The sequence below is a fragment of the Neomonachus schauinslandi genome, chromosome 8 (genome assembly GCF_002201575.2).
Source record: "Neomonachus schauinslandi chromosome 8, ASM220157v2, whole genome shotgun sequence".
Classification (NCBI taxonomy): domain Eukaryota; kingdom Metazoa; phylum Chordata; class Mammalia; order Carnivora; family Phocidae; genus Neomonachus; species Neomonachus schauinslandi.
This window is the reverse complement of record NC_058410.1, coordinates 7492917-7518947: the sequence shown is the minus strand read 5'-3', so window position 1 is coordinate 7518947 and position 26031 is coordinate 7492917. Positions and strand designations below refer to the sequence as shown.

General features: G+C 46.8%; 1 protein-coding gene across 1 annotated transcript in view; it reads right to left on the bottom strand.

Annotated features, from left to right (window-relative positions):
- The window catches only part of AGPAT4 (1-acylglycerol-3-phosphate O-acyltransferase 4), an 84328-nt gene extending 67115 nt beyond the window's left edge, over positions 1-17213 (bottom strand). Inside the window, exon 1 of the mRNA XM_021693626.2 lies at positions 17036-17213. Within this exon, the coding sequence (XP_021549301.1) occupies positions 17036-17213 (178 nt within the window). The remainder of the gene's footprint in view (positions 1-17035) is intronic.
- Between the last annotated feature and the right edge of the window lie 8818 nt (positions 17214-26031).

Sequence of the window (26031 nt, the reverse complement as noted above, 5' to 3'; positions counted from 1 at the left end):
AAACAAGCTAAAGCAAGGACTTTTGGGGGTCTGGGGCCTTCTGATCATTCTCATGGTGGCAGAAACCAAACCAGCCTGGCCGGCCTGGGTCCTGCAGGTCAGCAGGTGCATCTGCCTGTGGGGAGCTGAGTATGGGGGGATGTCACTTCTCTGGCCTGCTCTCTGTGTCCCTATTTATGCACCATTTCTGGCTCAGAGGAGCTGCCAGACTGTTCAGTCCTGGGGCCAGCAGGGATGTGCCCGGTGCCTGCCCTCGGCCACCAGAATCCTCGCTGGGGAGGGCCTGCAAAAGTACAATATTTCCAACTGTGTGGGATTGGATTGCAAGTTGGAATCTTCCAAAACTAGGCTTTTGTTGGCTCCCAAACCTGGTCTGCTAGCTTCCTCAGATAGGACTCAGATAAAGGCAACAGGGCCGGCTAACTGCAACCCCCAAAAATTGGTTCACATCTAGCTTACGAGTGACAATCAGTCCTTTAGGGAGGCTACCACTATGGCCTTTATATAGGATTTTAAATACTGACTTAAATTCCCAAAAGGGAATATCTACAGACACTTCTCATTTCTACAGACCTGAATACAATTTAATACCAATATTAAAGGAGTCTTCACATTTAGGCATGACACGCTAATCCTATAGGAGCCTGCCCCTGGATACCCCTGAGCATTGCATTTCGAATCTGTTGCTTAGTTTGTAAATGACTTCCCAGACTTGAGTTTCCGTATATCTAGGGGTTGAAATGTCTGTCCGACCCAGTGGGCAGATTTGTGCTGGATCTCAAGCTCCTGGAGGTCACAGCTCGTCCTTCTCCTCTACTTTGCACACTCCTGAATCTGCACAATATACATAAATCCCCAATGACTGTGGCTCAGCCCAGGCTGGCTCCTGGGAATCACACAGAAATATCCTGGTTCCTTAGCATGAGTGCGGCTGTCAGGTCTGGCTTTCTGGCACAGAAAGCTATAGACAGCAACCGTATTTTAGCCCACAATAAGTTCTTTTTGAACCTTCAACATCCTAGTCTTTTATGTTCTGGAGTCAAGCACACACGTGAGATAGAGTTGTGTGCCAGAGGGAAGAGGCCCACTCACTTGAACCACCGGGTAGGATATCTCTCCCACCTCAACCACAACAAAAATCTCAAGGGTCCTCGTGATGGGTCAAACTCAGTCTCCACATACAGTCACTGGTCCACTACGATGTCCGCTTTGTAGGTGTATGTACCCAGTCCTTTACTATGGATACAACATTAGCCCTGAATATACACCTCAGAGTGGATGGAGTACACAAAATCGAGTTAATGTGTGTCCGCAGGAAAAGCCTCTGCACGCACCCTTCCATGAAGGGCTGTCAACCTTTCTCTGCCCCCGGAGCTGAGAAGCTGATCCAGCTCAGACCAGCTTGCCCCTCTGTGGCTCCCATGTCCTGTTGACAAGGATGACAGAAAACAAACAGACGTTTGTTCATTCAACTAAAGCCAAATTCATGAGGCTGCCAAGAGCTCGCTTGCCTCCCGATCTGACGAGGCTCCTTTGCAGCCTGACGAAGGAGACTGTAACATGCTTACACCCTCAGCCTCGACGGCAATACCTGTTTCACAGAGCTCCGGCCCCACGTTGGGGTGGTGGGCTTGGGTGAGAAGAAACTAACACACAAGGGGAGCAAAGCACGATGCTCTCGGGGCTCTCGGAAGAAAGCTGTGAGGCGGAGAGGCCACCCCATCCCCAGGCTCTCTGTGCTCGGGGGACCGTGTGAAACACACAACCCTCCTGCACCAGGAGGGCAGACGACCTCTACCCCCACCTTCGAGAACTCTCGGGCTGTTCCATCTGCACAGTCAAATGGCTTTCACGCAACCCCTCTTTCCCCACGCACCTGCTTTGCTCCATTCATGAAAGTTCCCAAAAATGCTCGGGCAGCATCTGGGACCCCAACTCTCTCTTTTAAGGTAATCTCTTCAGTGACGGCCCCTCCTGCCTTAACTAGTGCAGGCTTCCCTCCTGCGCTTGCTTGGCTTCATCTCCAGCTGCCTACACCCTCATCAGGACGCACCATGCTGGGCTCCCCGGGGTTCCCATCAGCCTGGCTCTGGCCGGACTCACAACATTTCTGAACAATGAGCAGACGCAACAAGGAGGCATGCCAGGGGCCAGAGCACAGCAAGCACAGGGGTGGAGACGTGCAAAGACAGGAGTGCCCAGGAAAACTCGGTCCTTCTGTTGGGAAGCCAAGGCAATGGTGCTGAGGGTGGGAAATGCAGCAGAGGACAGAGGTGGGGGCACGAGGTGCCTCAGGTCAGAACCTGGGTCCCGGTCAAACCTGCCCAGCAGCTAGAGCACAATGCCTGGGATGTGCTAACAGTAGGTACTCGATACATGTTTACTGAATTGAATCGAAGGGCATTCCATTGTTTGAGTGTGCTTTCCAAAAATGCATGGGGTGTCAGGTGGACGATGCGTTGGTGGAGGGCTGAGATGGAGATCTCTGTTCAAGGCTCATTTTAACGGTGCTGACAATAGCCCAGCCCAGGATGGAAACCTTTCCCTCATCTACCCGAAGGGTCAAGCGTGCATGTGCTAACCCAACGGGAAGGTGCTTGACTTCATCTGACCTCTTCTCCCATGAATCCTGCCTCTAGTTGGAGACACGGGACTAAAATCTGTCCCTGTCTGCTTAAAGCTACACATTGTATGTGAATAATCATGTATTTATGAGCATCCAAACTATCCTGGTGAAAGCAATGGCCTGGCAGGGACACCTGCTCCGTTTGGCACAGGAAGATTTCCAGGAAGAAAGGACCCACAGCCTTGGAACAGAATGCAAGAGTCCAGCCAGCAGCCTCCGTTCCACCACCTGGCCGGGGGCTACACGGGCCCACTCGGCACAGCCCTCACTGTCCGGGCGTGGCCAGCACCGCCCGCTCTCTGCGTGACCCCGGGCTCCCCCTGCATTGCTCGTCTGGGGTCGCTGGTGCACAGACCTCTCTCCCACAGGGTTGTGCTTGGGTTTCAGGGTGGTCCCTTAGTCATTCCAGTCCCCCCCTCCCTACTCACCTCTTGGCCCAGAGACTGTGCTATGCCAACACCTACCAAGGCCCTCTGTCTACTCATCCGCCACTAGATGCTCTCTGTGATGGCTGGTGTCTTTGATCAGGTGGGTCCTCCTTTCTTCGAGTAATAGAAGCACTCAGGGGGCACCTGGGTGGCTCAGATCGTTGGGCATCTGCCTTCGGCTGGGGTCATGATCCCGGGGTCCTGGGATCGAGTCCCGCATCGGGCTCTCTGCTCCTTGGGGAGCCTGCTTCTCCCTCTGCCTCTCACGAATAAATAAATAAAATCTTTAAAAAAAGAAAAGCAGCAGCACACCCTCAGTGGTGGGCATGTGACCTGGACAAGGTCACTTCCGTACTCTTCCCTGTCCAGAGTGACAGCGCAGGTAGTGGTGTGCTGGAAAATGCTTACCAATCAGCTCCCTAGTGGGCAGAAAAAGCCCTGATGTATAGCTTTGCCGGCTTCCACGGTGTAAAGACTCCCACTGTGGTTGATGTCAAGCCGTCAGTTTGTACACTGAACGCGTGGTTATGTAGCGTTTCTAACAGACACATAAGGTCTCCATAAATGGCCCCCAGAAGAGGCGTACTAGTAAAATGCAATCACCTATTTAGGGAGTGACAAGTTTTGAGTACTTATTACCTTTGTTTTATAATATGATATACTGTAAGTTTGTGGTGGTTATGGTTCATAACTGACTTGGAAAATTTTAGCACCTGGCACTGGGGACTGTTGGCTCTACTGGTTATAGAGATGGGCTCGTGACTCGGATTGGGCCAGGCCCTGGAGCTGGCGGTGGGGAGCCCCTCTCCTCCTTGGTAGCAGAAGCGATTAGAAGGAGAGTCTGAAGCTTTGGGCAGCCATGCTGGGTGAAAAAAAACCCACCTGAAAAGAATCAGGGCCACCAGCACAGAGGAGCTAAGGGAGCTGAGTTGGCCAGCATCCCAGCTCCTGTGGCCAGTGGACGCTGATACTAGCCCCCTCCCTGTAGTTTGGTACCGTGAGCTAGTAGAGTCCTGACAGGTGCTTTGGCTACCTGGGCTTCAGCCCCACGCAACTGGGAGTCCTGGCACACGTGTCTTCTGCCTCTCTCCTCACCCCAGGTTCCTGTTCTCTGAGGTCTGGCTGACGTCATTCCCTTTCTAGAGGCTTCCCCAACTAGTCCAGACTAGAGTAACTGAAATCCTACAATACTCAGGTCTCTCCCATATTACTTAGGAATGAGTAACATGGTCTTCTGTTCCCTCCTATGTGTTAAACTAGCTTAGTAGTCAGTAGACAGGTTTGGGCTCATTCAATAATTATGACTTAGAAACAGTGAAATGCAACAAGTCCATCTGGGTCTTCCAATCACCCACACCTGCAGGTGACATAAACATATCTTCAGGGTCAAGCAGGGTGCTCCATGTGCACAGTGGCTCACTCCAGGCCTGGGGCGGTCCCCTGACTTAGCCACATGACTGTCACACATATGGCTACTGCTCTGCGTCAGGAGGGGCCTAGCCGCTGGTCCCACGGGGATGACCCCCAATCAAACATCACTGCCCCCGGGGAGTTCACATTCCCAACAACAATAAGGTAAGTCAAGATAGAGACGAGTGCCGGGAAATCCCAGGGAAGGGAGTGACTCATCTTTCCAGGATCTGAGGGAAAGAGCCAGCATGGGCTTCACAAATGGCAGGACCGAGACAGAGCTGCTGGATGAAGACTTCAGGTCCTTCCTTAGTCACACATTAACCAGTGATCTGTACTGCGTACCTGCCCAGCGCCTTTGCGGGAAGGCATCGCCTGATTCTTTGAATGTGGCATTCCCCTCTTTTGTTCCAAGAAAATCACCCTAAGCATCACACACATTATTTTGGTGCAAATGACATGAAAGATTGCTTTCCACTTGCACATCTCAGCCAGGAACTGTCCCATCCAGTCAAACCTTGGCCGAAATGATCATGAGAACAGCGTGAAAATGACCTCCCTGTACAACATCAGCCAGACATATTCACCCTCGAAACAAAAATCTCACATTAAAAAAAATTCCCGTTGCGGGCGCCTGGGTGGCTCAGTTGGTTAAGTGACTGCCTTCGGCTCAGGTCATGATCCTGGTGTCCCGGGATCGAGTCCCTCATCGGGCTCCCTGCTGAGCAGGGGGTCTGCTTCTCCCTCTGCCCTCTTCCCTCTTGTGCTCTCTGTCTCTCATTCTCTCTCTCTCAAATAAATAAATAAAATCTTCAAAAAAAAAAAAAATTCCCGTTGAATTTACCCAGCTCCTTTATTTCCACTGAGAAAGGACCACTAGCTGAAGCAGTGCGCATGAAGGCCGTGTTTACAAAACCCAGGACAATTAGCCGTGGTGTTTGTGCAGAGGACGCTCAAACTAAATTGTCGTGGTAGAGTGTCTGTCAAAAGATACACCCTTTGAAGTGAAAAGTGGCGAATTCATACAACAAAAGGCAGGTTAAGTAGAAAATTAATGTCTTGTCCTTGGCCTAGGATCACCAACAAGGAGCAGACGGTGAACATCAGCTCATTTCTTAGTTCTGGAGACAGGTTTAGGCCTGGGCGTCTGCACTTGGACCCAAGTGACGAAGATTAACTTGTTGGTCTGCCTGGGGTTGTCGTGATTCTAAACCCCACAGCCTGGGGACCCTGCCAATTGGAGGCAAACTTGAAAGGCTGGTCACCCTCAAGACCTTCGGGGCAATATAGGACCCACGGGGGTGGAGGTGGGGGGGGAGGCAGATGGGGGAAGCCCTCCTCTCCCTGTACCCATCATCTCGCTGCCAGGAGCTATTATCAGGCAAAGCAGTCACCAAAGTAGGCCTCCTTTTTAAGGATGTTCTTCCCTCTGCCCATCTAAGTGATGCCACGACAGCCTCCCCCTCCCTTAGCGGGAGAACACGCCTTGTACCTCCATCATCTCTTCATCTAGTCCAAGCTTACTTTCTCTGGACAGGTCCCTGTATTCTTTTGTTAAACTCTGAGGCCTACCTCATTAGAAAGCCTTCAACACTCTCTCCTCAGCACCCAGGCCTGGGCAGGTACCCTGCAGCCCTGTTTACTGGGTAAACGTTCCTGACTCAGGTTCTTAACGCTGGAAAGGATTCGAAAGCCATCTGAACAAGTCCTCCATGCACACAGGTGGCTTGAAGAACGCCCTGCAACACATTCTCCTACCCCCACAAGGAAAGCTCTCCCAGTCTCCTCGGAGTTCACAGGATGGGCTCAGCATTTCCCGCACTGCCTGGCTATCTTGGACCATATTGTGGGGGGCCTTCTCCACATGCCCGACTCCTTCCTTCCTAGGCTGTGGGCCACATCTAGTCCCTCCTCCAAGCAGTGTCCTGCAAGAAATGACAGCTATGGCGTCTCCCAGGCGGGTCTCCCCGGCCACCAGTGTGTCCCCTCCCATGTTCCTCCACCACCCCAACCATGTCCTCCTCCTCCCCCATTCCAGGTTACCAGAGCTCCTTGTAGGATACACTCAACGCCATCTGGCCCACGCCTGCTGACTAAGTGCATCCTAACAGCAAGAATGCCTTCATCCTACATTTTTATGGCATGTATAATTCTCTTTCCCTCTTGTACAAGTGGGAAAACAAAGGCCCAGTCACCAAGGGGATTAGGCCAGCGCACAGGAAGCCAGGACGCGCGGTGCCCAATGCAGCTTCCTTCCGGGAACACCAGAGCAGGTCACCTCCCACCACGTCGTCCCATGGCCCCAGACACAATACATGCAAATAAATCTACCCAAAAATGGCTACACAGGGACTGTGAAGGCAGCCTGAGAATGGGAGAGAAGACTCACTTGACTCAATGCTTTCCCCAGGATGGCCTCCGTACACCGCGACAGATAGGGGCCTCATATGTATTTTATAACATTATGATAAAACACCGAGGCATTTCTAGGATCTTTTTTCTTCAAAACAAAGGGTGAGGGAATACTTTTAATTCCTTTCTGAAGACCTGGGATAAAGCCCGAGAAGGGATGCCTCAAACTGTTTGAAAATGCCTCACCTCCCATCTGGACCCAACTTCAACTGAAGTAGAGGAAACTAGGGGATTTGCCATTCACCTTCCCTTTGCTTTGGAATTCGTGTCTATGAAGCCTGTTTTTCCCTTGCCTCAAGCTCTGTGTTACTTTAAATTCTATCTCCAGTAGGCTGGCACCGAAACCCGTAGGCTCAGGCAGTTGGTCTTCAAATGTTTTATGATTATTTAAGTAAAAGAAATTAAGTATGCACCATTAGCACATGCAAATTATGTTTTATATAATTCATAAAATACTTTAAGTGCCTTTTAGCTTATCCATGTATAATGATAAAGGAAACATAAATTAGAAACATAAATTGCTCTCTATACCCTAATGGCTTGTCTTGTTTACCTCCTGGGAAATACCCACCCCACTTTGGAGACCACACACCATCGTCTTATGAAGTTACGAGACACCAAAGTCAAACTTATAACCTAATTTGAAAGCTGTAACTTAAGTCAGAAGTGAAATTTAATGCTTGCAAAAACAAATGGGAACCTTGGCTGAGGATTAATTTATTTATAAACCACATCAACAGCTAAGACGCCTTGCTCAAAGACAAGCATCTGCTCATAAAATTCAGTATCACATGTGTATTACTAAATTTGCTGTTTCTTTACTACCCCTATTTTAAATTTGCTCCCTACGTAAAATATAAAGTGATTTCTTGTACAAAGGATTATATTCAGATATAATTATGTGTAATATATATATATCCCTCATTATGTGTAAAACATATATGCACACACACATACCCAAACATATCTTTAAGATACAGAAACGACGTTACTCAAGTTAAACACGGCATCCTCTGACAGTGACATTACTCTTAAAAACTTTTTAAAAGTCCAGTGTCACCTATCAAACTCCATTTACCGTATCAGTTAAGTAAGATAAGACCATTTGGATATTCGATGTGCTTCCAGTCACCAAAAGTATCAACCAGACAGCCGCGGTATTTCTTGATGAATTGAGCTGATAACATGCGGCTGTGGTCAGATCTCAACCCCAATACTTTTTCCCCCTAAATAAACAAAATGGTGCAGGTACAAAGAGCTAATTTTCTAACAAGCTTTGTGTGGGAAAGGTCAGCTAAGTAAAAGCCCAATTCTAAATGAAATGGTTGCTGCTATGCGGAGTGTAGCACTGATCAGAGGAAGAGAAGACATTGCATCTGAACGAAGCTGGGCAGACACCGTCCTCGATACTTGAGAAAACAAAAGCCAGACACATGGGAGCCAGAACAGACTGCCTCCCTGAGATTACTTCATTTGCTATGACTTCTTTATGCAAGGCAAATAGAAGGAAGAGAAGATTGATTGCCCCCTTTATGGCCAGAGAGGTGGTTACTAAGACAGACCTAAGTATTGCTTCATGTGTAAGCAATTCCTTTTCCCTGACACTTCTGAGACCTTTCTCCAGGTTTGAAGGACCGTTTAATTCTATTTTTCCCAGGCAGATGGCTTTGGTGGTTAGCCAAAGCAGTTCTGGACTTGAATAGTGTACTTAAAGTGATAAAAATAAACACCAGTTGGAAATACAAGATAGACAGGATGAAAGAAAAGTGCAAGCCCGTCTCCATTCATTGGAAGAGCCGCACACCAATCATGGCTGGACCTGAGTGGGACTGCCCCCTCCCTGTGAGCTTGTCACTATCCTCCTCGTCCCGTGCTCCCCGTTACCAGCCCCACTTCACTCATTGGAGGTCCCTGACTTTAAGGGGTAGGAAGAGGGATTCCTTGGATTGGTCCATGAATGAGAGCAAGGCAGTCTATCTGCATCATCTCTGTTTCCTATGCTACCAATAAATCAAGCCCAGGTGGGTAAGCAGAAGCCAGGCGAGGGGGAGGAGGGTGGAAAAAACCCAGGGTCCACACATATTGGCACCCCAGTCTCCTTCCACCAGGAAGCTCAAAGTAAAGCCCAACTGGAAAGAGACTTAGAAAAGGAAAGTGAACTGGTTTTCCCGGGATGCTGTAACAAAGTATCCCAAACTGGGGTGCTTAAAACCCACAATAGTCTCCCAGTTCTGGAGGCCAGAAGCCAGAGATCATGGTGTAGGCAGGTTGGTTTCCCCTGAGGCTGCCAGGCAGAATCTGCTCCAGACTCTCCTACCTCGGGTCTTCTCCCCATATCTTCACATCGTTTTGCTCTGTGCACATCTGTCACTGTGACCCAATTTCCCCTTTTATAAGGACAGTCCTAGTGGATTAGCACCCACCCCACTGACCGCATCTTAATTCGATGATCTTCAAAGACCCTGCTTCTAAATCAAGCCACATTGACAGGCACTGGGGGTTAGGACTACACTGCTTTCGGACACAGCTCTACTCATAACCCGAGTATGTGGCTCTGGGGTCATGCTTCCCTCACTACTGTACTTGCAATGGGGTTCCTTTATGCCTTATGCAGGTCTGAAAAGCAGGAAAGCAGGGCCCGAAAATCGTCACCCCGGAGCCCAGGACTCTCGCCAGACCCGGCCTTTATTGCAAAGGGCTCCCTTAATATCTTCCCCCTCTACTCCCTGCCATAAGCCCTTCTCTATTTAGTTCTTTTGGGTGTTTGGGTTTTCATTCTGTTTTTCTTTCTTTCACTTTATAAGACACACTCGTATGAAATATAAGATATTCAGAAAATATAAAGGCAATTTAAAAAAGTAATCTCTAATTATAATTCCTAAAAATGGCACTTCGATAAATTGATTTCCAGTCTATATTTGTAAGGTTGGTATTATATTGTACAGTTTGGCATCATGCTATTTTTACTTCATATGATCCTTAGGGTGTAACACGGTTCAAAGAAATAATGACCCAGCTGGGTATCTTTCTATAAAAGATTATGTGTGAACAGATTTTTCAAAAGGAACAAATTAACAATTTCTCAAAGCACATTTTGAACAATGCTGCTCAGAGCAAGACAAAAATAAATCCTGACGTAAACTGATATTCACAGGGCTTGGAATCCCCGAGCATGAATACTTGGAGTTTGTCTAGGGTACCGGAGGCTTCGAGCCCATCCTGGCCCCCAAGGCACACCTGTCCTCCTGTCCTCCCAGCCCAGCGAGGCTGCTGTGGCCTCATCCATTTGGGCTCCAGTCTGTGGACACAGGACGGTCTTGACATTTGGTAAGTCCCTCTTCTTTCGATGACTGACAGCCTGAATAAACCAGCTTACTCCCTTGGTGGTGCTAATTATGCTTTTTCCTCAGGCTAGACCACCTTTCCCCTTCTTGCCAGGACATCGCAAAGCCTCCTCCTTCCGTAACCCCTGGCCTGTGACATTGTTTCAGTAGAACATGGATCCTTTCAGAGGATGGACTGTCCCTTCCTCTATGTTCCCTGCATACCTCTATCCTAGCTTTTATCTCGTGCTCCACAATGGCTTGGATCCCACATCTTTCCCATGAAACTGGATCCCTCTGAGGGCAGTCACTGGGTCCCCTTCATTCCTCCTGGGGATGTGTTGGGCCCCCGGAACGAACTCCAGTGCATGTGTGTAGAAGAGCACTTAGCCAAGCAGTGACAGGTGTCTGGCTGGGTCACCTGGGACCAAGACAGTGAATTCACATGCCCGGGGTTGATCCTAGCAGATGTTTGCTGGACATTAGCCATGGGTGTTAAAATAAAAACCCTTATCATGTACTATCTTTGTTTCAAAATAGAAAAAAATGCATTTGGGGACCTCAACTCTTCTAATTACTAACTGTATGTATGACCTTAGACTGGTCATCTGACCTCTCTGAGCCTCAGTTAATTAAGCCACAAAACGGGGGATTGCCTGCTCAGAGTGATTATGGGCTTAAACCATGTAACGGATACAGAAGGTTTAGCATGATGCCTAATACATAATCAACACCACAGACCGCAGTGATTGCGATGATTAGAAATGAAAATAACTTCCTATTATGATTGCATTTCTCTTTTCCCTTTCTCCATAGCCCTGGGGAATGTCACTTACTACAGTCACCGGGGGGCATTTGGCCTCAGCCCAGGAACCAGGCTCCTCAACCCCCAGGCCACGCCAGGTAGTGCTGCAGAGAGGTTCTGCACTTAGACTTCCTGGATTTAATCACAGACCCTCCACCTCCCGTGTTACCCTGGGCAAACAGCTGACCCTCTCTGCCCTGCACATGGTGGGTGCTCTATACTTGTTGGAAAAAATGCCAGAAAAGAAAAAAAAGCTACTTAGTGTAGGATCTCTGTTGCTTGATCCTTCTCCTCTCGTGGATCCAGTCTTGGATTATGTTGTCATCGCCTGGGTTGACAAGGAAGTATAGTCCTTAGAAATAGAAATTAGGACGACAAAGGTGCTCTTTGCCCATTCCTGAAAGCACTCGCTAAACATCCCTGCGGACATTGTGACATGTCCTGGGTCAGGCCATCAGAGGGTGACTCCAGGCGAAGCCTGCAGCATTTGCTTGTTAAAGCTGGGGGTGAGACCAACACACTTCAAGTGACAGTGAGGAGAGGAAGGGGTTCCAGTAGAGAAATTCGGGTGCCCCCTGCTCTGTTCAGGGAGCTAGGCTTTGCCCTTGGGTTAGAATGCTAATCCCCAGGCAGTGCAAGGCACTTACCATGAGTCTTCAAAACCCCTTCACTCTGACTCTTCATCAAAGCCACCATCTGATCACACAGCTGTAGTGAAGGAGAGAGCACCAACTTTAGGCTTTTCTGCTTATGCTGACCTCTATAGTCAGTTATCTGTACCCTCCGGGGAGGTGCTCACCTCCGGGGAGGTGCTCACCACCTGGGACCTGCTAAGGATGCAGCGGAAGACCTTTGATGACGACACCCAGATTTCAGGCCGTGGCTCCCAGCAGAGGTGTCGGCAGGTCCTACCCGGACCCACATGTCAGCAGGAGCCAAAACTGCATGAGCAGGGTCAGGACAAGGGACTTTGGGAATATCTAACAAAGACCCTTGCGACGTCCTGGAGGAGAAACTATTGTGGCAAGTGAAGGAGTCAAACTTATCCACGACTGAAGAGAGTGAAAAATCAGTTTGGATTGAAATGAGAAAGGCAGCCCTGCCGTTAATCAGGCTGGGAAGAGAGACACGGATCCAGCCTGCTGCCAAGGTAATAGGAGGCAACGTTTCTCCCAAGGTCATGTTGGAAAAGGTTACAGCGACCCCTTTTCTGATGGATCACTCTCCTACCAATGACACACGCTGGCTGCGTGAAGAATCTGCTTTGTCTCAGGAGGATGGAGCTGCCTCCCTATCTCCATGGTCTTCAACTTCACCCGTGCCCCGGGAATTCAATGCCTTGGGATGCACAGTTCCTTAGGTATCTCGTAGCTTCCATCCTGTCTCCATGCACATCCTCTTGTTGAGGCTGTTCTGACAAGTTACTGAGCCTGGATCCTTCCAGAGAGGATCATAGACCGACCTCTGTGAAGCTCACCATACTGCTGAGCCCCATTTCTCAGGTCACTGTGACTTATATATCCTAGAGTCCATTGCAAGTATGTATCATTATTACAGCAGGAAAACTAACATCTGTTTCAAGGTAGGACACATGGGTGGTGTTGTAGGTGGTGATCAAGAGCTGCCTTCTCTCTTCATGCTCAACTACTGCCTACTACTAATAAAGTGACCAATAATCAAGTCAGGGGGAGAAACCAGGCATGTGGAAGACAGGAGGAAACATCTTCCCAAGTGCAAAGACAAAACATCTAAACCCATTATTAGAAAAATCTTGGAAACTTGGACAACTCCACTCCATTCCCTTTATTGAAATGTAGTTCGTGTTTTGAAGTTACCTATCCAAGTAGTTAACTGCCCTAATGGGAAAAAAGAAGAGGCAGCTGTAAGCAGGAAGGCGGGACATTTTCTTTTGCATCTTGGCACTCCAAATGCCAACTGACCCCTGGCCACCATGCAGCCTTGTCCCTGGAGCTGTGCATCAGACAGACATTGAAATCCATGAGTATCACAGCCCGGAGGAATTAAATGGGGTGGCTCAACCACACAGAACTAGTTAGCAGCGGCAGGGAATTTGGCAGCAAAGCACCAGGGCCTGAGGGGGGTGGGGGGGGGAAGGGGGAGGGGTGTCTCCATTTTGTTTCTTGTTACCAGCAGTCCTTTCCTTGCTGGGTCATTAAGGTCATCTGTAGTCCTCCCTGACCCCCCCACCCCCTTTTAAAAACTCTGCCATTAATAAGTTCTTTTCATCTTTCTGTTTTTATTGGTGGTTGTTTTTGTTTTTGTTTTTCTTTTTAGCCTGCGGTGTCAGAGGGGAAGAAAAACAAGCCAGCCGGTCTTGGCCACCTTTCCCTAGATAGTAAAAGGCTTGTCCTGTGCAAAGGAAAGGTAATTCAATTCTACTCCTTGCCAGGCTTCGTGTCCCTTTCTTCCCGCTCCTCCCCTTGCCGAAGCTGGCTCCGCCCTCCCTGTCCTCACTCAGCGGTCCTCCTGGCTTAGCCTTTCCTGCCTCCTAATCTAAGCCAAAGTAAAATAAAACAATCATCCCAAACCCAGCCATCCAGATTAAATATGCTTTGAAATTGTTATGCATGATGTTGGTCCTGGCCTCCAGAATGAAATGCTCTGTGCTGTGCGTCTTGCTAATAACGGAGCTGTCTTGGCTGCATTTTGTCTCTACGTGTCATTCACATCGGTGTGGCCTTTTGCACGCAGGCTTCACCACACCAGGGCTGCTGACTATTTTGGATTTACCTGGTACAACACCAAGCTCTTAAGAAACATGTAAAGAGAAAGGGATGATGACAGAGCTCTATTAGTAAAAAGTGAACGGGTTGGGGGCGGGGGGAGAAGGGGGCGGGGTCTGAGTCTCCAGGAAACAAGTTATTCTGCCTTTTTTCTTAAAATATCAGTGGCTGCTGATTTTCTAAGCTTTAGAGCGATTCATACACCAGAAGACACAATTAAACCCCATGAACAGTTTTTGTCTCAAGTTGGAGAGAAGAAGAGGAGGGAGAAGGGGACAGAAGGAGCCTGACCGTCTCTCACTCCAAGTTGCTGAGGAGCCCACGACCTGTAGCCTGTGACCATCAACGGCTAGCAGTCTGTCTGTTACCTGTTCTCTGCTGTCATCATGTAGCACACAGGTTATAAGGAAATCTACCAACTACAGAGAGCACATGAAAGGAGAAAGAGGAGAGCAGCTTTGCTGTGTAGCACGTGCTAGGGTACCAGGGATGGGGACTCTGGGAAAAGGATGTACGGGACTCGCTACAATGAGGTGCCCCCTTGCCGAGCCCAGGCTGCATCACCCTCCCCTTCTGCCACCTGCTCTTTTCCCAGGAGCCAGGACCGCTCCTTGACTTCTCTACCCACATGCCTGTAAAATGGCTCTGTGTCTGCTCAGCCGATAGCCCGTGGACCCTCTGCTCGGGGCCACAGGCACAGACCACCGCGGATGTACCTGACGGAGCTGCCACGGACAGATGTGCCACCAGGCTTTTCCGTGAGGCTGCCCATCCGTCCATGCCCCCTGTGCGGGGAAATGCCGGCGGTCTTGGATGCTTAGTTCCCGAGTTTCGTTTGGAATTATTCTAAAATAACTTAATCAGTTTGTGATGGATAAAAATCCATTTTGCTTTCTGACTTTGTTACCCATCTTAATTTCCAACAGAAACAAGTAGGCTAAAGCACGCTCAGAAGAATTTGACATTATCCTGCCATAACCTTGGTAGGTCTTCACTACCTACTACAAGCAAAATATAGTACTCTTAGGAACTCACATCCCGAATTCTACCTCTTACTTCTTGACTCCAAATGAGAAACCCAATTCTGAACCACCTGCTTGAAACTTGGTTAGGGGGTATGACAGAGCAAACAGACATGATTTCAAATTGTAAACTGACAGGTATTGGAATCTCATAGGGGTGTGCGAATCATATAAATATGGGTTTCAATGAAAAGTGCAATCAGCATTGCTTTGTTAAATTTAAATTTTGTTTAAGTAGACACCTATTGCTAGAGTATGAAAAGACATTCAAAATCGAAAGGTATGGGACGCCTGGGTGGCTCAGTCGGTTAAGCGTCTGCCTTCGGCTCAGGGCATGATCCCAGAGTCCTGGGATCGAGTCCCGCATGGGGCCCCTTGCTCAGTGGGGCGCCTGCTTCTCTCTTTGCCTGCCACTCCCCCAGCTTGTGCTCGCTCATTCTCTGGCAGATAAATAAATAAAATCTTTTTTAAAAAATCGAAAGGTAAATCTCAGACGATCATCACTTTCCCTTGCTTATGCCAACTCTTCCCTCTTCAAACAGCTACAGTTCAGGCTCAGGCCACCTCCTACTGCCTCTGTCCTGCTCTGACAATTGTCCCTTTTCCAGATGCCTAAGCACCACAGACCGATGTGAGAGTAAAAGGTATACAAAGAAACTTGCATTACGTACTATGGCACTGAATGGTACTGTACGTAATATGCCATAGACACGTGGATGAAAGATTTTTTTTTTTCAGTTACAACTTGCCTTTATGATCTTAAGAATATTTTCAAGATGTATTTGTGTAAAACACACTAACATAAGATATGGTGGGTCTAGTACTGTATGACACCATATCAGAAATAGTATTAAAACATACTGGCAAGTTCTGAGTTGGTGAAAGAAATCATGAGTAAGGATGTTTCTATCATTTTTTTTCTCACAAGTTCGTATTTTGAGGTTTAAAAAATAACTGATTGGATCAGTGGTAATCCATTTGGATAATTGTAGGCAGCTTGTATTGTTGTGATTCAAATTCAAATTTGATTGCTTCATTTAAAGGGTTTCAGAAAGATACCAATAATTTTGGACTCTTGGCATAATCTAACGGAACTGAGATTTTTAAATTGCTTGATTTGGAAGAGCTCACACTGTTAAATATATTCACACCCACATATATAATTGGTAATGATATACTGCATTCTCTACTGTTGAGAATAGGTACAAATTTAAGGTCAATCAACAACAAAACTCATCTCTAGACATACTCAATATTCTGATTTATCCCCTTTCATTTCAATTTTAAAATTCAGGCCAGTGGGATTAGTCATGTTTAAAATAGTCTAGTATAGGACGCCTGGGTGGCTCAGTTGGTTAAGCGACTGCCTTCGGCTCAGGTCATGATCCCAGGGTCCTGGGATCGAGCCCCACATCGGGCTCTCTGCTCAGCCGGAAGCCTGCTTCTTCCTCTCCCACTCCCCCTGCTTGTGTTCCCTCTCATGCTGTCTCTCTCTCTCTCCCTGTCAATTAAATAAAAATAAATAAAATCTTTTAAAAAAAAAAATAAAAAAAAATAGTCTAGTATAATCAAACACACACACACACACACAAACACACAAATCCCTGTACATAAAACTGGAGAAATCTAAAGAAGGCTGGTGGATTGTGTCAGTGTTGGTTTTCTTGTTGGGACGTTATACTGGAGTGATGCAAGAGGTTCCCTCCCACTGGGGACAACTGGCCAAAGGCTATATGGGAGCTCTCTGTGTTACTTCTTACGATCCCCCGCACATCTACAATTATCTCAAAATAAAAAGTTAAAGAAAAGATGCAAGAAAGAGAACAATATATTATATTGTCATTTCGTTTTTAAAAATATGAGTATGTGTTGTGTATCTGGACGTATACACAGAGACTCACCTGCATTCATGTCCACACATAAGAGTCATACATACATACATATGTATATGCTATTTCCGTGAGGGTAACTAAGAAATCATTCACACTGATTGCTTCTGAGGAGGAAAACTACAAAAACAGAGACAGAACGCCCATTTACTTTCTACGGGATACCTTTCCATGCCTGTTGAACTGAATTACGTGCTACTGACATTACTCATTCAGAAAATAATTTTGTTCAGAGTGAGGACAAAACAGCCACTTCAGACCTGAAACCAGCAAAAAGAAAAGAACAAAAAGTGTAAGCCCAGGGAGGCCCTCGAGGCCCTACTGCTGACCCCCGCACCTGTGAGGGTGCAAATAGAGAATATGCAAAAACTCTTACGGCTGGAGACACAGTAGGAAAGTCTGCAGTTGATCTTCCTGAAGAGCTGCTTGTTAATTGGCCAGAGAAGGAGAGTGAAGAGCTGAATGGTGTTTACTATTAGCCCCGAGGCGATAAACACGTAACAGAAGACGAGATGGCACAGGAACTGAGACTTCAGCAACCCGATGAGGTCCATGGCGTGTGGTTGCTTTTATTCAAATACTCGCAGGAGAATACTTCCAGAGGGGAAAAAGGCCCGGCACTCGGGAAAGGGTCTAGAATACAAACCAATGATACATGTTACAAAAAATCATCTGTGCTTTTAAAGAGTCAGGAAAAAAAAAACAGGGGCACCTGGGTGGCTCAGTTGGTTAAGCGACTGCCTTTGGCTCAGGTCATGATCCTGGAGTCCCAGGATCGAGTCCCGCATTGGGCTCCCTGCTCAGCGGGGAGCCTGCTTCTCCCTCTGACCCTCCTCCCTCTCATGCTCTCTCTCTATCATTCTCTCTCTCTCAATAATAAATAAATAAAAATCTTTAAAAAAAAAAAGAAAAAAAAAACAGCTCTTAAAAAGATGCTCTGAGGATCAAACGCCTTGCACATGAGTTGATTTATTTGTATTCAGGATTTACATAGTGCTTGCTTACATCAGGCAGTGTAAACCCTTTAAAATGAATAGTTCCTTTAATTGTCCTAACTCCCTGCGAGGTTGTTACTGCTATTACAGAGGAGGGAACCGAGATCCTGAGAGGTCAAGCCTCTTGGCCAGGGTTCCATAGCTTCTATGGCTCAGAGGTGGCCGAGGTGGCTCGAGCCCTCCTGCTCAGCCACGGAGCCAGCTCCCATCTCTGCGGCTCCCAGCAGTGGCTGTGTTTCTGGGCCTTCCCTCCTGCTGCCATCTCTGCCTGAGCGCCCCCTCCCCTCTCCACTTCTCATCCTCCAGATCCTGCTCCGACCACGTCTCTTCTTCTGGCAAGCCTGGCCTGCATGAGATCAGGGAGCTCCCTGGCGTGGGCTCTCCCTCCCCAAGCACATGTACGAGCGTGCCAAGCAGTACCCTCTGCTGGGACTTGTCCCATTTTGCCTCCTCCACTGCACTGTCACCTCTCCTGAGGACACGATTACCTTGAAAATTGTCATTTTCTCCCCAACCATTGGAACAGTCCTTGGAGCTTAATTTGAAATAGATATATTTGTGGAACACTTTAATGAAGGTGGACAAGGGATGGACTTTGAGATATCAGCAAACACAAATAACCAATGAGGAAGGCAAGAGAAACACCCCTATCACACCCCTGACACTCACACACACACACACATTCTAAAATCAGAAAGAAACTCAAAACATGCATCGCAACCAACTCACAGCCTGGTAGTCAGTCTCCAACCCCAAAATGGCATAATGATATGACTTTACGGTGTGGCAAATAAAGCCTTGGAGGAAAAGTGTAAAGGCAGGAGGTTCGAATACACTGATGGGAAAATAAATAAAGCTGAGGCCATCGTGCACAGCAGCCTGGTGCTCCTGGAAGCAAAATCTCACTGCAAACATCCCCAGAAAGAGCTCAAACCTTAGGATGAACTCTTTACGATAATAGCTGGGAGACCCTAGACTTCATTACACTCTTTATTAATAACACCAAAGAATCTATATAATAGTTTCACATCTACTATACCATTTTAAGCCTCACATGAATCTAATGAGATGAGTATTACTATTATCCCATTTTTCAGAATAAGAAACTGAGATGACTCATAAGTTGGGTAATTTGCCTACGGTTGTCACAGCCCATAACTAATCATAGGTCTCGGTGTTACTCCTAAGTTCTTTCTTGTGCACACCTGCCTTGGGCTGCTTTGCTCCTGGGGTGTGAGCTGGGGTGGGGGGGCGTTCTCTTGGGTTGTGCAGGGCAGCCCAGAGATGACCCCAAAGGCAAAAACTAGTGCCGCCTTCAGTGAAGTTCAGAATCACAAGCTATGCTCAGAGTGGGGAATGGGACTTGTTTCTGGCCACCCAGATTGGTTTTGAGGATAGTCTTGGGCAGGAGGACAGATATAAGGTGCGTTCCTCCAGAACGTTTACACTTGCTTAGACAATCTGGAAGGTACACAGTACTCCCGCATGGTTTCCATACATTTCTGATAGGGGGGAAATGAAAAGTACCCTTAGGCCTGCCTTCTCTGGAGTCAGCTGAGACACCCCACTCTCCCAGAAGCCCTGCTCTCTGGCACAAACCCAGGACTCTGCAGAGACCCATGCACCACATTTCTGACCTTTCTCGGAGGCATTTCCCACAGACATCTCCAGGTTGTCAAACTCCTTAAGACACACCCGGTTCTAACATAGTCTGGCTCTCTGTAATGAGTAGGCATTAAGCCGGCAGCCCACTCTCCATGCACTTGACTTTTAGGAGCCACATACAGAGGAGTGATGTACATTGGTTTACAGTTTGGCAGCAGTTATAGGATGATGTTGAATATTCATGTGCTTTATTCACTGTCCCTAGATTAGCCACTAAAAGCTTCCGTACAATCTGGCCAGGAGAAAGATGATTCTTCCCTAGGATTCTGGGCTCTAGTATTTGTGGAGCGTTTGGCAAGTCCTTTGCTATGCAGACTTAACACTAAGAAAAGGAAGTCAACTGACATTGGAAATGCAGGGGATGAAATGATGCCTTCCTCAGTTTCTAGTTAGTAGCAGGGTGTTACAGAGAAAATGTAAGATTTTTTTCCTTGTAAAAGACAAAAGACCACCATGCCCCCGAGTAAAACCCTCGCTAGTACTGCACAGAGTGGGGGTCTAACGCAATACTGGCGATGGTTAAGGAGAACCACAGGCAGGTGGGCTTTGGGTGGTTTGGTTCTGCCCACACTTCCTCAAATTCCCTTCCTAGATTGGTGTCGTGGGTGAGTGTGGGTTCAATTGTCTGGGTTTGAAGTTCTGCTGTACCTCCTATTGGTCATGTATCTTCAGGTAAAATAACTCTTCTGATTCTCGGTTTCTCTATCTATAAAGAGGGATCAAGATTCCATGGAGGCAGTTTGCTTGGGTGGCTCAGTCAGTTAAGCGTCTGCCTTTGGCTCAAGTCATGATTCCAGGGTCCTAGGATTGAGTCCTGAGTCGGGCTCCCTGCTCAGCAGGATGTCTGCTTCTCCCTCTCCCACTCCCCCTGCTTGTGTTCCCTCTCTCGCTGTGTCTCTCTCTGTCAAATAAATAAATTAAAATCTTAAAAAAAAACAAACCAGGGGTTATGCATAGGGGATGTTGAATGACCATGAACCACTTGTATAACAGAGGCATTAAACCAGTGAGTAAAGGCCTTTGAAGAATATTAGAATATTATACTGAGTGAAAACTGCTAACAAAGAAGCATGATTCAGGTTTGTAAAAAGGAGGCTATTGTTTTTCTTTTTTTTAACTTAAACTGATTCTCAAATGTATAGGCAAGAGCAAAATATAAGACCAGTCAAGGAATCGCTTGAAGAACAAGGGTAAGCAGTGCCGTGAGTTTGTTAAGCAATTTTACTGACTTAGTTTAGGACTGATTAGTAAAAGAGACACGAGGCTAAATTATTTAAGGAGGTGTCTAGTGGGTGAATATGTGTTGTGTGTCTTAAGTTTATTCCAGATGGAAGTCTGGGGGACCACCCTACCCATATTGAATACAGAAGAGCTTTTTCTGGAATGTGGCAATCAGCCAATTTAGTGCCATACTGCGGAAAGATGGTATAAAGATTTTTCCAGTGGTTAAAGCAGGTAGAGTGAAAAATATTTTAAAATATTTTGGCTCTTGCCCTCTCAGATTGGTGACTACCTAGAATGTTAGGGGAGAACCTTTCCAGTAAATTCACTTCAGTTGTTTATGTGAAGCAAGGAAATGACAAAGAATTTTATTTTTCAGACGATGAGAGCAGTAATTTATGGAGTTTATAAATCAACAAATAACCATGAGGCTGTTGCCCTGTCCTATTTCTGTAAACAGAGATATTTCTTATCATCAAGGGCAATAGTGAAGAACCCATGTGCCTGAAAACCCCAAAGTGATATTGCCCGTTATCTGTTTCGGGTTCTTGCAAAATGAAGAGTCCGAAGTGTCCTTCCCCGACACTCACCCTAGGGTCCTGAGCGCTGGCTCCAGGCACGTGAGGTGCAGAATTCAAGCCCAACCCTACCGGGCACTCCCTTCCAACAGGTGTACACAGTGAAACCCGGCTGCAAGTGACCAACACAGGTCATGTTTGAGGAGGGGACAGAGGGAAGAAGTGACGTGATTGGGGCTTGAAGCACACACAAGCTGGCTGTGGGTGAGAACAGAAAGCGGCGGGTGGGGGGGGCTTGCCAGATATTGAAGCTCAGGCCAATCACAATCCAGTGAGTGAGGGTGACATATAGGAGGAATTGCTGACACATGAAGACATTTTAAAGATAAAGCATAGAGAATAGGAAAAAATGCCAGGAAACCAATCTGTATACATTATTTGAATTTTTCAGAAGGTCGAGTCTGACCTATGAGCTTAATGTACATCACCTGAAAATTTCTGAACCAGCGTTTTAAATATAGACGAGAAGCTCCTGTCCCCGGGACTCGTAATAGGTTCAAGGAGAAGAGGTTACTCCAAATTACCTTTACTTCCCAGCTACTGATGTTTAGTAGATTTTGAATTTAACTCATCATTTGACAAAGTCTCTGGCAGTTCTTGAGGGCACGTTGTTGCCCATGAGTCTATGTTAAATTGGTTCCCAGCTGCTTGATTGGAGGAGGCTTCTTATTCAATGGAAGCAGTCTCCCTATGTATCACTGGGACCTAAAAAGGTCATTCATACAAGGATGGGAGAGACCTAGGGGTTATGCATAGGGGATGTTGAATGACCATGAACCACTTGTATAACAGAGGCATTAAACCAGTGAGTAAAGGCCTTTGAAGAATATTAGAATATTATACTGAGTGAAAACTGCTAACAAAGAAGCATGATTCAGGTTTGTAAAATAATAATGTGTACATTTATATCATTCACATCTCCATCTATTTCTATATTCATGGCCATCTATTAATAGTGGCTAATTTCTGACAGAAGAATTATGGTGGTTTCTTTTTTCTCCTCTGCTTTATTATTCTTTTCGCTAATGAGAATGAGACCTTCCCCTTCCCAGGCAGAGAGGTGGATGGACCCATTCCCGGACTGCCTTTTGGTTTGGTGTGGTCAGATGAAGGAGCACAGGTGGTGCACGAGGTAAGAAACCGCAGGCGGCTGATGGAGAACAAGTACGCGGCTCGCAGACTTGAGGAGAAAGGACGGGAGTGTTGGCACCCCCTGGCAGGGTAGCACAAAGGTGATAATCCAGCCCATGAGCCACAGACAAGGGTAGTTCTGCAACGTGGGGGCCACCATGCATCCAAGCACCAGTGCTTAGGAGGGCCAATATAACACAGCCATTAGAGACCTGGAAAGGCTAAGGGGACCTTTGGAGTCGGCAGCTCTGGCTAGAAATCCAGGCTCAGCCACTTGACAGCTATGGAAGTCACTTCCTTGTCTGTGAAATCGGAGCAGTACCTTCAACACAAGGTTACTGTGAGGATCAAGGATAATCAAGCATTTGAAACCCTTAGCAGATTGCCTGGAACACAGAGAGTGCCCAAATAAGGGGAGAATTTTTCTGTGGTTGCCAGAAAATAAGGAGGCAAAGGGGAGCAGCTAAGATATATTACTTTGGCATTTCTGGGAAAGCAGTGAGATATAAATCGACTTCATTTTTCTTCTCACTCCATATCTAGAGCCTGACATTTTCTTTAATTTACCTTCAAGCGTGTTAAAACATTTCCTCCCCCGACTGTTTTAATTCTAACCTCTCCTTTTCCATGAGTGACTCAGAAGTGGGAACCGATGCATTCACAAAAGCTCACATACTCTTTACCTTCTTAACTCTGGAACAATCTTTCCAGCCGTGGGGATGAAGACGTGGACCTCAGAATAGGAGAAATTGCAAGCCAGCAGGATGCTCTTGGCTGCACTGTGTTCCCCACACGGCACTTCTAGCCTGAAAGTGAGAGGACATCGAGGAGCCGCCGAGCAGCCGTGCACACAGCAGCCTAGCCCGGCACCCAGGGACTCCCGAAGCGAGTTCTGTATGGTCAAGCAGATGGCACCATATGCTGCCCAGCCTCCACCAGTGGAAACATAAGCAAATAAAGAAAGCTCGGAATGTCCCCACGAGAGAATTCAAACTGCATCCTCTTCTAAATAGACACAGACAGCTTCAATGTAAAGCATTCAATTAGGCAACAAAAAGAACCTTAGTTAAGACTTACATATCCTGCCTTAGTCAATATTCTGAAACTATGAAATAAGCATGAACTTCAGTTACACTCAGGAAGAAAGAAAGGGGATTAGCGCTTTCTCGCCAGCTTGTTTCTATAAAGGTCTGGCTTGTTTGTTACATTTACATTACAGCACTGAACCAGGTCAGGGTTTTAGAAGAAGCAGAACTTTCTACCAAAGAGATCAGTCCAAGTGAATTGCTAAAATAATACCCATGACCAATTTAGTATCATCACTGAAATCAAAACAACCCCTTATTTAGGCTCTTTTAACTCCAAACACCGCAGAACAGGTCACAGAACAGAGGAGAGAGAAAAGAAATGTAATACTAAGCAAACAAACCAAAACCTATTTTTTACATTCCAAACTAAAATAATAATACTCCATGCTGAAAGAGATGAGGTCATGTGGGACTCCTAGCCTCAGTGTGAGAACAACCACTTGGGCTTTTTAGAACGACCTTAAACATCTTCACACCACTCAATCTAGTAACATAGCTTCTGAGAAAACTCTCTTAAGGACAAAATTAACTTTTAGAAAAATTCTCTCTGCACAAAGATATTCAGCAAGCATTATTTATAAGCACCTAAAATTAGAAACTGCTTACATTTCCGACATTAGGAAACAATAAAGTGAATTATGGGAAACCCACACGATTGAGTAAGTATCACTATAATAGGTTTGTAGTAAAATGAAATATATTTTCAATATGATATTACAAGAAAAAAGACCCCAAATCAAAATAATCACAACTTTAAAATCAAGTATGGAAAAAGTACTAGAAGCAAAGAAAGCCTTAGGAAAACACTAACAGCAGTTGTCTTTATATACACCCCCCCACACACACACCCCTACACACACCCCCACACACCCCCCCACACACACTTAGACAAGTCAGCCAACCTGGAGCCTGGGCTTGGCCTGACTATTGTTTCAGCATCTTCTTCCTTAGGAAGAAATTGAGTAAGTAAGCTCTAAAATCCTTTGCAAATCGAACAGTCTCTGGTTCTAATACAGAAAACTGACGCCCTAACACACCAGAGTTTCCTGTTATTTCAATGGGGTCTCCTCAATAGTGATTAAGGGGATCCAACTCCTTCTCTCTTCCTCAGCTCGCATGGACAGAGGGGGCTCTCAAAGGGGCGCGGTTAACCAGATGAAAAGAAAAGGAAAACTACAGGGATTGGCAGAGAGCAGCACGGACTAAGCTAACGTAGGGCTAGCTGGTGAATCTGTCTCTGGACCAATATTTTCAGTCGGCAGGGCAGAGAATGCCTGGGGCCAGTGGTGGCCCCAGAGGAAAGGGACATGGATGCAGTCCCAGGGGAAATAAGTGAGGTGTGTTCTGCTCTTGGAACAGTCAGATTCTGCCTTCTCTGTGAGGTTGAATGGATTTAGCAGAGATCTCTAAGAGGGCAGCAACTAACTTGTGGAAGCCTGAGGCAGCCACTTAGCACTTAGTCCTGACAAACAAGGATAAATTTAGTTTTTGGATTCCTGAGAGTTAGATTGGCCCAAGGCCCGAAACAAAACAGGAGAGAAAGTGTCCTAAACCGAATTGAACTGTCTCTGGGACCATCTCTAACTAAAATAGCCCTCAATTAAAAAATCATCCTCATCTAATGGTTTGGCAGAAGCCTATTAAAATTAGCTTATGTTAAAATTTGATGGACCAGTCCTCTGCCCAATATCCCTGTACCATACACGATGTCCATTAAAACAAACCAAGCTCCGAAGAAGTCATAAATCATACTCAACGCTGTCCTTACATCCTCTGATAAATAACCGCAAGCCTCTCTCTCTGAAGTCTAATTTTAGGATGATAAAAACTTACGTCTATAGAAAATCGAGGCTTCTAAGTTTATATTTCATAGTTGGTTCTGAGTAGCTTATAGGAGAAAAAGACATTCTGAAGAGCTTTTCTGTCTAATCCAAGGAGACTAAGACTCAGAGGCAAACACCGATGGATAACCTAGGTAACGTTTTCTTTCTGGAGGAAAGAACAGAGATGGAAAGAAATTAAGTTAGATACTCTCTAAGGCCTTTTGGAGCTGTATCAAGTCCAAGCCGAAAACGTCCAGAGTTAAACAGGAGATTTTCCGAGTAGTAACCAGAGCAGCAGGATCCCCGCACGAATGTTTCACACACATTATGTCATTCCCTGTCACAAAAGCCCACCATAGGACACCTTACGGATGAGGAAACGGGGTTCGACTAGGGAGCACGCAAAGGTGAAAGAGTGAGTAAATGTCTGAAAGCCAGGCTCGTGCTCTGCCCACTACCATGCTGTCGTTGACACAGGAAGCCCGAGGTAGCTAGACCTCACATGAACTTGGGCCTTCAGAGCACCATGCCGTATTTCAATTCATGGTCCCATTTCTGACATTGGGGTGACCCTGAGCTGTGAGCGACCGCCCTGCCAGTCGGTCCCACACAGCGTCAGTCACACCTTCCTTCCAGAGCAATGTCTGCCGTTTCTAAACCCCGATCCTGCTCTCCCATGGTCATGGGGTGCGGGGGGCTCTGGCCTCACAGCGTGCGTGGTCTCCGGGAGCCACCTGCCTGGGGAGGGCCTTCCCAACCGCCAAGAGTGTGTGAACTCTTTTGCTAGGTACTCCGTGGAATATGCGTCGTGTTAAATGATGTTCAATTTCTGGAAGTTTCCCAAAAGTCCAGTATCACGAAACCAAAAACT